This window comes from Oncorhynchus clarkii, chromosome 19 (genome assembly GCF_045791955.1).
Source record: "Oncorhynchus clarkii lewisi isolate Uvic-CL-2024 chromosome 19, UVic_Ocla_1.0, whole genome shotgun sequence".
Lineage (NCBI taxonomy): Eukaryota > Metazoa > Chordata > Actinopteri > Salmoniformes > Salmonidae > Oncorhynchus > Oncorhynchus clarkii.
This window is the reverse complement of record NC_092165.1, coordinates 40,150,815-40,164,826: the sequence shown is the minus strand read 5'-3', so window position 1 is coordinate 40,164,826 and position 14,012 is coordinate 40,150,815. Positions and strand designations below refer to the sequence as shown.

The 14,012-nt window shown below is 43.3% G+C and overlaps 1 protein-coding gene across 2 annotated transcripts; it reads right to left on the bottom strand.

Annotated features, from left to right (window-relative positions):
• Window positions 1-4,222: 4,222 nt before the first annotated feature.
• LOC139374252 (putative E3 ubiquitin-protein ligase UBR7) lies at window positions 4,223-12,341 on the bottom strand. 2 transcript variants are annotated; one of them, XM_071115280.1, is made up of 12 exons: window positions 12,012-12,341; window positions 8,443-8,560; window positions 7,905-8,038; window positions 7,698-7,758; window positions 7,506-7,601; window positions 7,239-7,292; window positions 6,996-7,101; window positions 6,570-6,715; window positions 5,472-5,669; window positions 5,088-5,253; window positions 4,899-4,960; window positions 4,223-4,672 (listed from the first exon to the last, which is right to left on the bottom strand). In XM_071115280.1, exons 2-12 carry the CDS (start codon window positions 8,557-8,559, stop codon window positions 4,598-4,600), a joined length of 1,215 nt encoding a protein of 404 aa, XP_070971381.1. In that variant the 5' UTR covers window position 8,560; window positions 12,012-12,341; the 3' UTR covers window positions 4,223-4,597. The 2 variants fall into 2 exon arrangements, with proteins under 2 accessions (XP_070971381.1, XP_070971380.1); XM_071115279.1 differs by lacking the exon at window positions 12,012-12,341 and adding an exon at window positions 8,940-9,058.
• Between the last annotated feature and the right edge of the window lie 1,671 nt (window positions 12,342-14,012).

Sequence of the window (14,012 nt, the reverse complement as noted above, 5' to 3'; positions counted from 1 at the left end):
CCAAGGCCCTTCTCCTCCGATTGCTCAGTTTTGCCGTGCGGCCAGCTCTAGGAAGAGTCTTGGTGGTTCCAAACGTCTTCCATTTAAGAATGATGGAGGCCACTGTGTTCTTGGGGACCTTCAATGCTGTAGACATTTTTTGGTACCCTTCCCAGATCTGTACCTCGACGCTATCCTGTCTTGGAGCTTTACAGACAATTCCTTCGACCTCATGGCTTGATTTTTACTCTGACATGCACTGTCAACTGTGGGCCCTTTAAATATAGACAGGTGTGTGCCTTTCCAAATCATGTCTAATCAATACAATTAACCACAGTTGGTAATCATGTTGTAGAAACATCTAAAGGATAATCAATGGAAACAGGATGCACCTGAACTCAATTTCAAGTCTCACAGCGAAGGGTTCCAAATACTTATGTAAATATATATATATATTTTTTTTTAAATGTAATACATTTGCAAAAATTCTAAACCTGTTTTTTCCAATGTCATTGTGGGGTAATGAGTGTAGATTGCTGAGATTTTTTTATTGAATCCTTTTTAGAATAAGGCTGTAAGGTAACAAAATATTGAAAAAGTCAAGGGTTCTGAATACTTTCCCGAAGGCAAGAAAAAGTATGTGAACCCTTTGGAAACACCTGCATTTCTGCATGAATTGTTCATAAAATTTGATCCCATCTTCATCTAGGTCACAACAATAGACAAACTCAGTCTGCTTAAACTAATAACACGCAAACAATTATACGTTTTCATGTCTTTATTGAACACACCATGTAAACATTCACAGTGCATGGTGGAAAAAGTGTATGAACACTTGGATTTAATAACTTGTTGACCCTCCTTTGGCAGCAATAACCTCAACCAAACGTTTTTCTGTAGTTGCGGATCATACCTGCACAATTGTCAGGAGGAATTTTAGACCGTTCCTCTTTACAAAACTGTCTCAGTTCAGCAATATTCTTGGGATGTCTGGTGTGAACTGCTCTCTTGAGGTCATGCCACAGCATCTAAAATCGGGTTGAGGTCAGGACACTTTTTTTTTCTGCTGTTGAAGCCATTCTGTTGTTGATTTACTTCGGTGTTGTGGGTCGTTGTCCTATTGCGTCACCCAACTTCTGTTGAGCTTCAATTTTCAGACAGATAGCCTAACATTCTCCTGCACAATGTATTAATTAACTTGGGAATTCGTTTTTCCGTCAACGATAGCAAAGATGACTGCAAGAGCACAGAGCAGAATGCTCAATGTTAAGAAGAATTACCCAGGCTGTGAGGCAGCCCCAAGCCATGATGCTCCCTCAACCATAGGTTTTGATGTTGCTGTGCCTTTTTTTTCTCCACACGTAGTGTTGTGTGTTCCTTCCTGACAACTCAACTGTAGTTTCATCTTTCCACAGAATATTTTGCCAGCTCATCCAGGTGCACTTTTGCAAACTTCAGATGTACAGCAATGCTTTTTTTTTTTTTTTTTGAAAGCAGTGGCTTCTTCCATGGTGTCCTCCCATGAACACCATTCAGGTTTAGTGTTTTACGTATCGTAGACTCGTCAACAGAGATGTTAGCATGTTCCAGAGATTTCTGTAATCTATTAGCTGACACTAGGATTCTTCTTAACATTGAACATTCTGCTCTGTGCTCTTGCAGTCAGTCATCTTTGCAGGACGGCCACTCCTAGGGAGAGTAGCAACAGTGCTGAACTTTCTCCATTTATAGACTATTTGTCTTATCGTGGACTGATGAACATCGAGGCGTTTAGAGATACTTTTGTAACCCCTTTCAGCTTTATTCAAGTCAACAATTCCTAATCTTAGGTCTTCTGAGATCTCTTTTGTTTGAGGCATGGTTCACATCAGGCAATGCTTCGTGTATAGCAAACTCAAATTTTGTGGATTTTTTTTATAGGGCAAGGCAGCTCTCATCAACATCCAGGTTAACTGACTCCTTACTCCAGTTAGCTTTTGGAGAAGTCATTAGCTTAGGTGTTCATACTTTTTCCAACCTACACTGTGAATGTTTAAATTATGTATTCAATATAGACAAGAAAAATACAATAATGTGTGTTATTAGTTTAAGCACATTGTCTATTGTTGTGACTTAGATGAAGATCAGATCAAATTTGATAACCAATTTATGCAGAAATCCAGGTAATTGCAAATGGTTCACATACTTTTTCTTGCCACTATGTATTTTCAAAAACATGAGCCTGGGGGTTTTTGGAACAAGACGGGAGGGAGGGGGCAGAGGTTAAGGACTGAGGTACACTGGGAAAAATAATGGTGCAATGAACACGCTAGTCAGGATATGTTTTATTTCAGCTGAATATGTGTGTGTAGTTTAATTCCAGGTAACTGTAAATAATCTCAGTACTGTACACACTCCATTTTTAATCAGGTCTGTATTTACCTATAAACACAAGGCTCTGATCTGAAATGGTTAACCAGAGACCGACCATAGAATGCTGTGGTCAATATGCTTGAAACCACCTTGCTCTTTTAATGGCATAAACAATTAGAAGTCTTAATCCACTTTTTGAAGTGACCATAAGGGATCCATCACAAGCGTGACGCCACCACTGGCTCTACTAGTTGTTTGTGTGAATCTAATGTTCACCCTTGAACACTATCCATTCACATGTCCTCAGTCTGTTCATTTGTGTTGTTCCCATGTACAATGTAACCACTGTCACTCCACCTTTTGGCTAATCCTGGACCTGCGAAGACCTGCTCTCTGTCGTCGGAGGTTACGGCATACTGTATGAGAGCTACTGGGGCTGTTGCTACAGAAACCAAAGTGCACCCATCAGATCCTGTAAGATCAGCCACACATGTCTCCTCTAACACAAACTGACAAACCCATGATACAGGCAACATTGCACTGTAGAAATGATCCATTTCACATGGGAGCAGGGGGATACATTATTTTAGAACAAAAGAGCTCCAGAACAACTGCATAATTCTTAGATTAAACCTGATGGCCTCTGTCACATGCATTTCTACCATTCAGAAATCCTGAGCATAAATCGTAATTATTCATGTAATATTTTAATATATTGTACAACAGATCCTTATTACATCTTAGTGGTGGTACTGTAAATTAATTATTCAGCTGTTTTGTAGCTGTGGTGGACTACACTGTGAGGTTGTGTTCAGCACCACATTTCACCAAGAAAGGATAGTCTGAAAGATGGTCAGACTCAAACTTTTTATTTTAGTTCATTAAAATGTTTTCTTTTAGGGAAATGTTTTTAATTTTGTTATTGGTGTGGAATACCATGAAGTTGTAGGTTTTATACCATTTGGTTTTTTAAACTGCCCAGTGTTTCCAGATCTCTATGAAATCTGACCTATAGTTACTTACAATATGAGTTTAAATAGTTTTCCTTCCAGAAAATAATTGTTACAGAAGCAGCTTTGTGGTGGAATGGTGTGGGCATATACCGGTCATTAAAATATATGCGCAAGTAGACTGCTGATTGGACAGCTCATCCTTCTCAGAGATGACATGTCCTAAGGATTTTTTAAATTTTTTTAATCCAATTCATGCTTTTGCAACATTTGGATATTAACTTTTTAAAAGTTACATTTTCACTGGGCAGTTACTTAAGTAGCACATGGACATGTAGATATTCACTCTGCATTGTGATAATGAAGTTGCCGGGCAGAGAACCCTTTTCCTTCCAATTTACTTCATGGGGAAAAAATGCAAAACTTTAGATTCCTCCCCATGTTGGTTAGTTGCTTTATTTTCCAGGACAGTTTCCCCATGAATAAAAACCCTCCACATCCTGTTTGCTCTTTACTGTAGAAGTCAGTGCCTTCCCCTGCCAAGAGGCTGGGCTGTTATTTGAGAAGTGACTGTCCTATGCAAGCCTTTTCTACCAGCTTGTATCAAATAGCCCTTTGTAAAACTCATGTAGCTAGTTATTAGTGTACATGTTTTTTTGTTTTAGGTACCTTTTTAAAATGTAACCCTCTGGAACTGTGTTTGATAATTGAACAGGTACGCTGTATGTAAAACACTTTTGTAGATCCCTGTATTTGGTTTTACGTGTTCTATTTTTCTACTGTTAACTCAAATGGTGCATAACAGTGTGGAACTTGGGCATCTTCTAAATAAACTGCTTCAATATAATTCTGGATTGTCCAGTCATTTAGTTCAACCTTGAGGAAAGCAGTACCTTCTGGTATTTCGATGACAAGTAGTCGTGGAATCACTTCACACAGTATGCTGAATGAACTGTTTCATTTAATACCAGTGACACCCATCAGATTGTCACGCTTCAATATGAATGGCAGTGCATAGTCAGGTGTCACATAATGAAAGTCTAACGACAACTTAGACTTAATGTCCATGATTAAAATCATTTGCATCTCTCCCAGCATGCTAACTGTCATTCAGTTTCTCATAAGACAAGGAATGTCATTTGAAATTCATGGAGACCCATTCAAGAACCTTTTAGCAAAATGTTCAACTTCAAACCTCAGCAACAGCATCTTTTATTTAAAGCAGAAGGCGTTTGAGGGACATCGAACTGTTTTGCTATGAACCCAAAGTAACATTAAAAAACAAGTAGACAACGCCACTGAGGGGCAGAATGACATCAGCTGTTCATTTGCAGCCTCTTCCTGGACATCAGCTCCCCAAAGAACTGGTGGATGGCCTCTGCTGTGACAACCTGAGGGAGAGGGGAGGAGTGGTTCAATAGGGATTAGAGGTGAATGACCACAGTGTTCTTCAGCTATTGTTTGGACACAAGCAGATCAATGACAATCAAGTGCTGACATGACAAGTAACCTATGGACTACTGCTCATATATTGGTTTCCTATGCTGTGTTCATGTGCCCTCTTGGAAACTACCACCAGACATTTTGTCTTCAGTAAACAAACATACAGCTCCTCACCTTTCCTTCATCAGCTATCTGCCGTAGGAACGTCATCAGTTCAGTCTGCATCTCATTGAACTCTGAATGAGGGAACATTTTACTTCATCAACCCAGTTCATCAATTGGTAAGAAACACACTGTGTTAGGTTTCATCTACAGTTAATAACTGCCAAACCAGGGAATGAAAAAGACAGTCCCCATCCTTACGGTAAACAATCTCCAGTTGCTGTACGCGGTCCAGAGTACTCAGGCTTGACATGAGCAGACTGTCAAGACTAGCAGGTCCTTGCTCTACAGTGCCTCTGTTCTCATAGGCCAGGACAGTGTCTGACTCATCCAGCAGGAACTGCACTCCCGCGTCGACGTAGGCCCTCTGAACAGAAACAACAAACATACAATGGAAACAGCTCTACACCTTTATCCAATCTAAAAGGGCTGACACTACAATGTGCTGAATGACCAGTAAAGTCAATACAGCAATCTATTTGTTCCACATCAAATAGCTAAAAACAACACAGTTGCTGCACTGTGCTTGAAATCAGTCATGGCAAAATACATAATCTCAAGAGAGAAGAATCTTTAGTGACCCACCTTGCAGCTGACGCAGGTGCACAGCTTGGCTCTCCAGTGGTAAGGCCAGAACACAGCCCCTTCCCTAGCTCTCTCCAGGCCCTGTGTCTTCAGCTCCCTCAGCCTGCAATACACAGTCTTGTCCTGGCTCTTCACAGGAAGGCCTGTCATCTCCTGGTGAGTCCGTTTGCAGGCAGTCCTCCCATTCGTAGCCTCATTCTGGACACAAGACAGCAAGCAAGGAAACATGCATTATATTTTAGGCTTTTCAGGATTGTGTTTAGTGGAGAACGAAGAGGAAGAGGGACCGATCCAATAATCCAGGGGGCTTGTTTAAAAAAAAAAAAATAATAAATACAACATCCCGCGGAAGCAACACACACAAGCTCTCTAATAGGAGTTGACACAATGAGAGGGTGGGCTGATGAAATCAGTCTTGTTTACAGTAAGCTGAACTGTGAAGCCTGGCCAAGCCAGTCCCCAGAGCAGGGGAATCTGTGTCCCATGGATAATTTCTTCCTTAATTACCCAAAGGGGAGGGCAGCCAGGCAGCACAACAAGAACAGGAGTCCACTGTTTGCATCCGCACAATACATTACCCTCCACTGCCATCTGCTGGGAGTCAGGTGACACACCGCAAATCACACCAAATAGCTGAGTGGATTTTTATTTAACTAGGCAAGTCAGTTAAGAACAAATTCTTATTTTACAATGACAGCCTATACCCTGGCCAAACCTCCCCGAAAAGCGGACGACACTGGGCCAATTGTGCGCCGCCCTATGGGACTCCCGATCACGACCGGTTGTGATACAGCCCGGGATCAATCCAGGGTCTGTGGTGACGCCTCTAGCACTGGGATGCAGTGCCTTAGACCGCTGCGCCACTCGGGAGCCGAATGACTCTTGAAGAATGTATGAATTGGTTTAGCAGGCAGTATTAACCAAATGTCTGCTTAAGTATAGATGTGTGTTTATGTCTGCCTTCAATGAAAACACAGCCAAGAGTTCCTCTCCTCACCCTGATGTCATTCCCATTTGCTTAGTGCAAGTGGTGAGTCATGCACTTAGGAGTCTAGGTTTCAAACGCAATTGTAAAAGTCAAAGCTTGGCTCTCCTTACCTTCTCTTGACAGCTGGGGCTGGTAGAGGACCCCTCGCCCCCGTTCTTACAGGGCTCATCACTCCTCTTGTCCTCTGGCTCCTTATCTTCCTCCTTGTTGACTTCAACCTCCCCTTTACAGGGGCTCACTTTGACCACAGGAGGTTCTTGAAAAACAACAATATACATTACTATTGTTTTAACTGCAGAATGTACATAAAGGGCATGACATTGTATAGTGATCAGGTTTAATTCATCGTCACTGTCTGTGCACTAAAAACCTAGCCCAAATTACCTCTAGATGAAGAAGACTGACATATTCCATCTTTAACTAGTTCAAAATGGAAAGATATGTATTTTCATAAGTAGTATGGGGTGGGTTATAACCCAAGCCCAGAGCTCTGGATCCCTAGCTCTCGCTCTTTGTTAGTGGGAGGAATAACACACCTGCAATGTGGGTGGAGTATGTCCAGAGGAAGGGGGCTTTGTTCATGCAGGTCTCACACACCATCTCCTTTAGCTCCTCAGAGTCTTCCACCGTACAACCCAGGTGCTGTCACAGAGAAGGACCACATGGTCAAGGAGAAGTAATCATTCTGGTCTTTGTATCAAAACCATTATCCCAGCTAACAAAGATTAAATCTCAAAACACACCTGAAAACAATCATGATGTTGCCCCTTGATACATACCCTGGGATGATACCAGTCCTCACAGATGATGCACTGAATCATATCCTCATTAACCTTATGGGAGGGAGGAAGCATGAGAGGGTGTTTTTGTTATGAGGAATGACATATCCATCATTCTTTCAACAACACGAACTGAATCCTAGAGACCTAGCATATCAACAAAGCCTATGATTCAGACAGAACTAAAACATGTATTCATTCATCAATAGCAAAATGTGAAGGGATGGAGAAAGGGAAGGATGCGTAATGCTGGAATCAAATCCATACCTGATCTTCAGTGTCTGGGTAAGGTCTGTCACAGGTACAGTAACGGCCATGGAAGTTGTGATTATAATGATTTTTTGCATTTTGTCGGTCTTTGCCCTGCAAAGAGAAAAGGAACAATGGAAATCAGGCATCAATGTTTTCAGCTGTCAGGATGACATGACTGAGGGGTAGATATGATATTAGGACACTTACAGGACTCAGCTGGCACCTAAACACGCCAAACTTGCTGTTTCCACAATCACAGCGGAAATTCCTACATGCAAACAAATAGATGCAAATAAGCAATTTCAAGACCTCAACAAGTACTACAATGAGTACGGAAATGTAAACAGCTACCTAAACCTTAGTGTTGTTTGTACTCCTGGAATTTGTGAATGTCCCTTTACATCAGGTTCATACCTTTTTGTGTAGAGCTCAAATATGTCATGCCCATCATGGCAATGGTTGGTGCAGGCAAGGCAGAGCCCAGCAGGTTCTACCCCTCTGGGTGTGCAAGTGTTGCAGGCAAAAACAGCCTGTCTCTTCACATATCCCTGTAACACAATAGAATAGATATTATATGTAGTCACATGCACAGGGTCACAGATATAATTGCAGTGTACGGTGAAATACTTAAGCTCCGAGCTCCAATAGTGCAGGTGTGAATTAAATAATAAAAAATAAAATAAATGTATACATATTTACAACTGTGACAATGATAAATATAAATGTCCATTGGGGTGTGGGCAGGGTAATTGTCTGTTGAGGGTGGGGGAAGAAAATAAAATGGGAGGGGGCATGAGGAGTAGGTAGCTGACTGGTGGGGGTAGAATGGTGGGGGTAGAATGACATATTGTATGTAGTAACATAAAGAAGACACAAAAGGCCACACTGAATCTGGGGTCAGTGGCAGTTCTCTGGATGTGGCGACACAGATGTGGGCAGGCAGCATCTTTACCTGGGGATAGGAACAATTATCTGGATCACTTCCAGCCAACACAGCATACGCCTCTTGCAGCTCCTCGTCTTCCAGAATGTCCTGTACGGTCACAGTGCGCTCCTCCTTCACAGACATTCTTGGAACAAAATAAACACCCACTCAAATGGATGGATGTACATATGCACACAACTACATTCTTCGGTCAGTGACCACGTGGGGGGAGTAAGGAAAACAACACTACGGCCAAAGTCAAACAATGTAGTGTAAATACATTTGAATTCTGACACATTTGTAGCCGATTTGCTAGTCATCTCACCTTGACTGATTGCAACAAAATAATTTCCAACTGTCTGCTGGCATATTCAAAACATACCGTCAGACAAGCTAGCTAACAACAGATTATGCTAGCTAACGTTCAATATTTCGACTAGAAGCATGCTTCGTTGTCATCTTTATAGTAGTACTTGCGGATAACTATTTTAATTATATCGCTAATTACTTGCAAGTAGCCTTACCTGGTGAGCGAAATGGCTAGACAGACACTTGCGAGTCTGCGACAGAACAAAGATTTTTCAGGCTGTATTGTGACTGCGACTTTGGCCAAGTGAAGTCACGCAATTGTGACGTCAAAGAGAAACGTAATTATTTTGTATCAAATCAAATCAAACTTTATTTGTCACATGCGCAGAATACAACAACTGTAGACCGACCTGTAGACTTACAAGCCCTAACCAACAGTGCAGTTCAAGAAGAGTCAATAAAATATTTACAAAATAATAAAAAGTAACACAATAACGAGGCTAAATACAGGGGTACCTGTACTGAGTCAGTGTGCGGGGTACAGGTTAGAGGTAATTTGTACATGTAGGTAGGGGTGAAGTGACTGTGCATAGATAATAAACAGCAAGTAGAAGCAGTGTACAGAACAAATGGGTGGGTAGGGGGGGGGGGGTCAATGTAATAGTCTGGTGGCCATTTGATTAGTTTTTTAGCAGTCTTATGGTAGAAGCTGTTAAGGAGCCTTTAGGACCTATGACTAGGGTGGCTGGAGTCTGACAATTCTTAGGGCCTTCCTCTGACACCGCCTTATATAGAGAGGTCTTGGATGGCAGGAAGCTTGGCCCCAGTGATGTACTGGGCCGTACGCACTACCCTCTGTAGTGCCTAGCGGTCAGAGGCCGAGCAGTTGCCATACCAGGCAACCCATCAGGATGCTCTTGATTGTGCAGCTGTAGAACCTTTTGAGGATCTGAGGACCCATGCCAAATCTTTTCAGTCTCCTGAGGGGGAATAGGCTTTGTCGTGCCCTCTTCACAACTGTCTTAGTGTGTTTGGACCATGATAGTTTGTTGATGATGTTGACACCAAGGAACTTGAAGCTCTCAACCTATTCCAATACAGCCCCATCAATGAGAATGGGGGCGTGCTCGATCCTCCTTTTCCTGTAGTCCACAAGCATCTCCTTTGTCCAGACCACATTGAGGGAGAGGTTGTTGTCCCTGCACCACATGACCAGGTCTCTGACCTCCTCTCTATAGGCTGTCTCATCGTTGTCGGTGATCAGACCTACCACTGTTGTGTCATCGGCAAACGTGATGATGGTGTTGGAGTCGTGCCCAGCCATGCAGTCATAAGTGAAACGGGACTACAGGAAGGGACTGAGCACGCACCCCTGAGGGGCCCCCGTGTTGAGCATCAGCGTGGTGGATGTGTTGTTCCCTAGCCTTACCACCTGGGGGTGGCCCATCAGGAAGTCCAGGATCCAGTTGCAGAGGGAGGTGTTTAGTCCCTTAGCTTAGTGATGAGCTTTGAGGGCACTACTATGGTGTTGAATGCTGAGCTGTAGTCAATGAATAGCATTCTCACATAGGTGTTCCTTTTGTCCAGGTGGGAAAGGGCAGTGTTGGGTGCAGTAGAGATTACATCATCTGTGGATCTGTTGGAGCGGTACGCAAATTGGAGTGGGTTAAGGATTTCTGGGATAATGGTGTTGATGTGAGCCATTACCAACCTTTCAAAGCACTTCATGGCTACATACGTGAGTGCTACGGGTCGGTAGTCATTTAGGCAGCTTACTTGAGTGTTCTTGGGCACAGGGACTATGGTGTTCTGCTTGAAACATGTTGGTTTTACAGATTCAGTCAGGGACATGTTGAAAATGTCAGTGAAGACACTTGCCAGTTGGTCAGCGCATGCTCTGAGTACACAACCTGGTAATCCGTCTGGCCCTGCTCCCTTGTGAATTTTGACCTGTTTAAAGGTCTTACTCACATCGGCTACGGAGAGCGTGATCACACAGTCGTCCGGAGTGGCTGGTGCTCTCATGCATTTCAGTGTTACTTGCCTCGAAGCGAGCATAGAAGTAATTAAGCTTGTCTGGTTGGTTCGTGTCACTTGGCAGCTCTTCCCTTTGTAGTCTGTAATAGTTTGCAAGCCCTGCCACATCTGACGAGCATCAGAGCCGGTGTAGTACGATTCAATCTTAGTCCTGTATTGACGCTTTGCCTGTTTGATGGTTCGTCGGAGGGTATAGCGGGATTTCTTATAGGCTTCCGGGTTAGAATCCCGCTCTTTGAAACCAACCCTTGAACTCAGTGTGGATGTTGCCTGTAATCCATAGCTTCTGGTTGGGGCATGTACGTACGGTCACTGTGGGGACGACGTCATCGATGCACTTATTGATGAAGTCAGTGACTGATGTGGTGTACTCCTCAATGCCATCAGAAGAATCCCAGACCATATTCCAGTCTGTGCTAGCAAAACAATCCTGTAGCTTAGCATCTCCTTCATCTGACCTCTTTCTTACAGCTGCACAATTGAGAGCATCTTGACGCTGCATCACCGCTTGGTATGGCAACTGCTTGGCATCCGACCGCAAGGCACTACAGAGGGTATTGCTGACAGCTCAGTACATCACTGGGACAGAGTTCCCTGCCATCTAGGACCTCTATTCTGTATAGCACTTTGTGACATCGGCTGATGTAAAAAGGGCTTTATAAATTGATATACCAGGCGGTGTCAGAGGAAGGCCTTAAAAATGATCAAAGACTCCAGCCACCCAAGTCATAAACTGTTCTCTCTGCTACCAAGCGGTACCGATGCACCAAGTCCGGATACAACAGGACCCTGAACAGCTTCTACCCCTAAGCCGTAAGACTGCTAAATAGTTAACCAAATAGCTACCCAGACTATTTGCATTGACCCTTTTTGCAATGAAATGTTTTAACTCATCACAAACGCTGCTGCTACTGACTTTATTCCTAGTTACATGTAGATATCGACCTCAATTACCTCATACCTCAGCACATGGACTCGGTACTGGTACCTCTTGAATATAGCTAAGTTATCATTACTCATTGTGTATCTATTGTTACTTTTATTATGTGTTTTACTTTTCTATTATTTCTCCATTTTCTTTCTCTCTGCATTGTTGAGAAGTAAGTAAGCATTTCACTGTTAGTCCACACCTGTTGTTTACGAAGCATGTGATAAATACATTATACCTTTTGTCAACAATGGATCATGCCAGTCTCTGATTGAAAGCCGGGAACCTTTTCACCCTTCGGTTAAACGGAAATGTGTCTCACCTGTAGATGCACTATTCTTATATGGTATAATGGCTTCTTCTTCTTCTTCGGTGGGGTTTATCGGCAGTTGGCATCCAACATTATGGTGCATTACCACCACATACTGTCCTAGAGTGTAGTGTGGGCCAGAGACAGGGAGAAACTAAATCCTACCTGCCAGCCCTGTTGCTCTTTAAAAAAAAGAAAATATTTGAGACTATATCTAATGACGTTCTACTCAATATACTTTTTAAACTAATGTCCTATATCCCCTTCTCCCTCATACTAGATCTCAGCCTCTCTCTTTCCCTCTGATACTGCCCACACTGTAGCAGTACATGCTCCACGGTCTCTGTTTCCTGGCAATAATCACACTTTCCTGTTGGATGCTGTCCTATCACATTTAAGGACTTATTCAACTGGCTGAGTCCCACCCTTAATTTGTAAAAATAGCCACCTCTCTTCTGTCCCTTCCTGCTGTCCTCCCCAACTTTCCTTTGTACTTGAAATAAATGCCTGCCCTTAGTTTCTCTCTTCCACTGCTCCTGCCCTCTCTGCACCACTGTTCATATCAGGCTTTTTGCCTCTGCCTTGCTCATTGAAACTACCACATCAACATCCCCACTTCTAAGTGCTTGTTTAGCCAGTACATCAACTGCCTCGTTCCCCTCCACCCCCACATGGGCTGGGACCCAAGTAAATCTGATCTGTATACCCATCTGTCTAATCCTGCCATGGGTTTGTAGCACCTCATAAAGCAGGTCTTGTCTGCTCCATGAGCTAAAGGACTGGAGACTCATTAACACTGCACATTAATCAGAGCAAATAACTACTCTGTCTGGCTTGACTTCCTCCACCCACTGCAAGGCCAACGGTATGGCCATCAGCTCTGCCGTATATACAGCCAGATTATCTGTAATACGTTTTCTGACTTCCACCCCACGTTCCCGCACTACAAATGCTGACCCGGTATGTCTTTTGAGCCATCTGTGTAAATGGCAACAAAATCCTGATGCACAGTTTCCAGACGTTTCTTAAACAAATCAGATGGATCAATACTCTCCCTATCTTTCTGTAGTCTCTCCAACACTTCTAGATCAACTACTGGAGGCGGGAGGAGCCATGGAGGATTTACAGGAATAGATACCGTTGGACTAAACTCCCTTCCATACAGTTCCATCTCCTTCGCCTGGATATTGCCCACCCATGTTCCGAGCATGTCTATAAAATCCATTTTGCAGGATGTGACACCACATGTCCTTGTAGGTTGACCCAATAATTAATTGCCAGCTGCTGTCACCTAATCTGCAATGGCATATCCCCCATTTATACCTATAGTGCCACCACTGTGGACATCTGAAATGCCCCATTACATTAGAGTCCTTATCCCTGTATGACATCTAGCCTTTCCAATGAGGTCGGGCTTTCGAACCATACGCTATGCTGCCATAGTCTATTATAGATCGGATCAATGCAACATACATGGTCCTCAATTAAGGACGCCCAGCCCCCCCACTCCTTCCCCATCAGACAGCACATTAGCACCTTACACTTTCCCACCACTCTCTTAATGTGTTCTGCACAGGTCAGTCTAGTGTCAAAGTATACCCCAAGACACCTGAAGGCCCCCACCCTCTCCAAGTTTCTCCTATATAACTTCAAGCGTACCTCATCTCCCACCTTCTCTACAGAGAACCTGAATCCCCACATTAATGCCCACCGCTCTACTTCATCAATTGCTTCCTGTACCTTCCTGACTACGTATGGCACATTTCTTCCCCTCTTCCACAAGGCCCCAACATCTGCAAATAACGACCTCCCAATATCCGGCTGTACCTGAGAGTAAACATCACTGATCATGATTGAGAAAGACAGAGGACTAATCCCACTCCCCTGTGGTGTACCATTATCCACCAGGTAGCTGTCTGATAGTGACTTTCCTACCCTCACCTGGATAGACGTTCCAAACAGGAAATCCTTTACGTTCTTCCTCCTACCCAATAATATCAAGCTTGATTAACA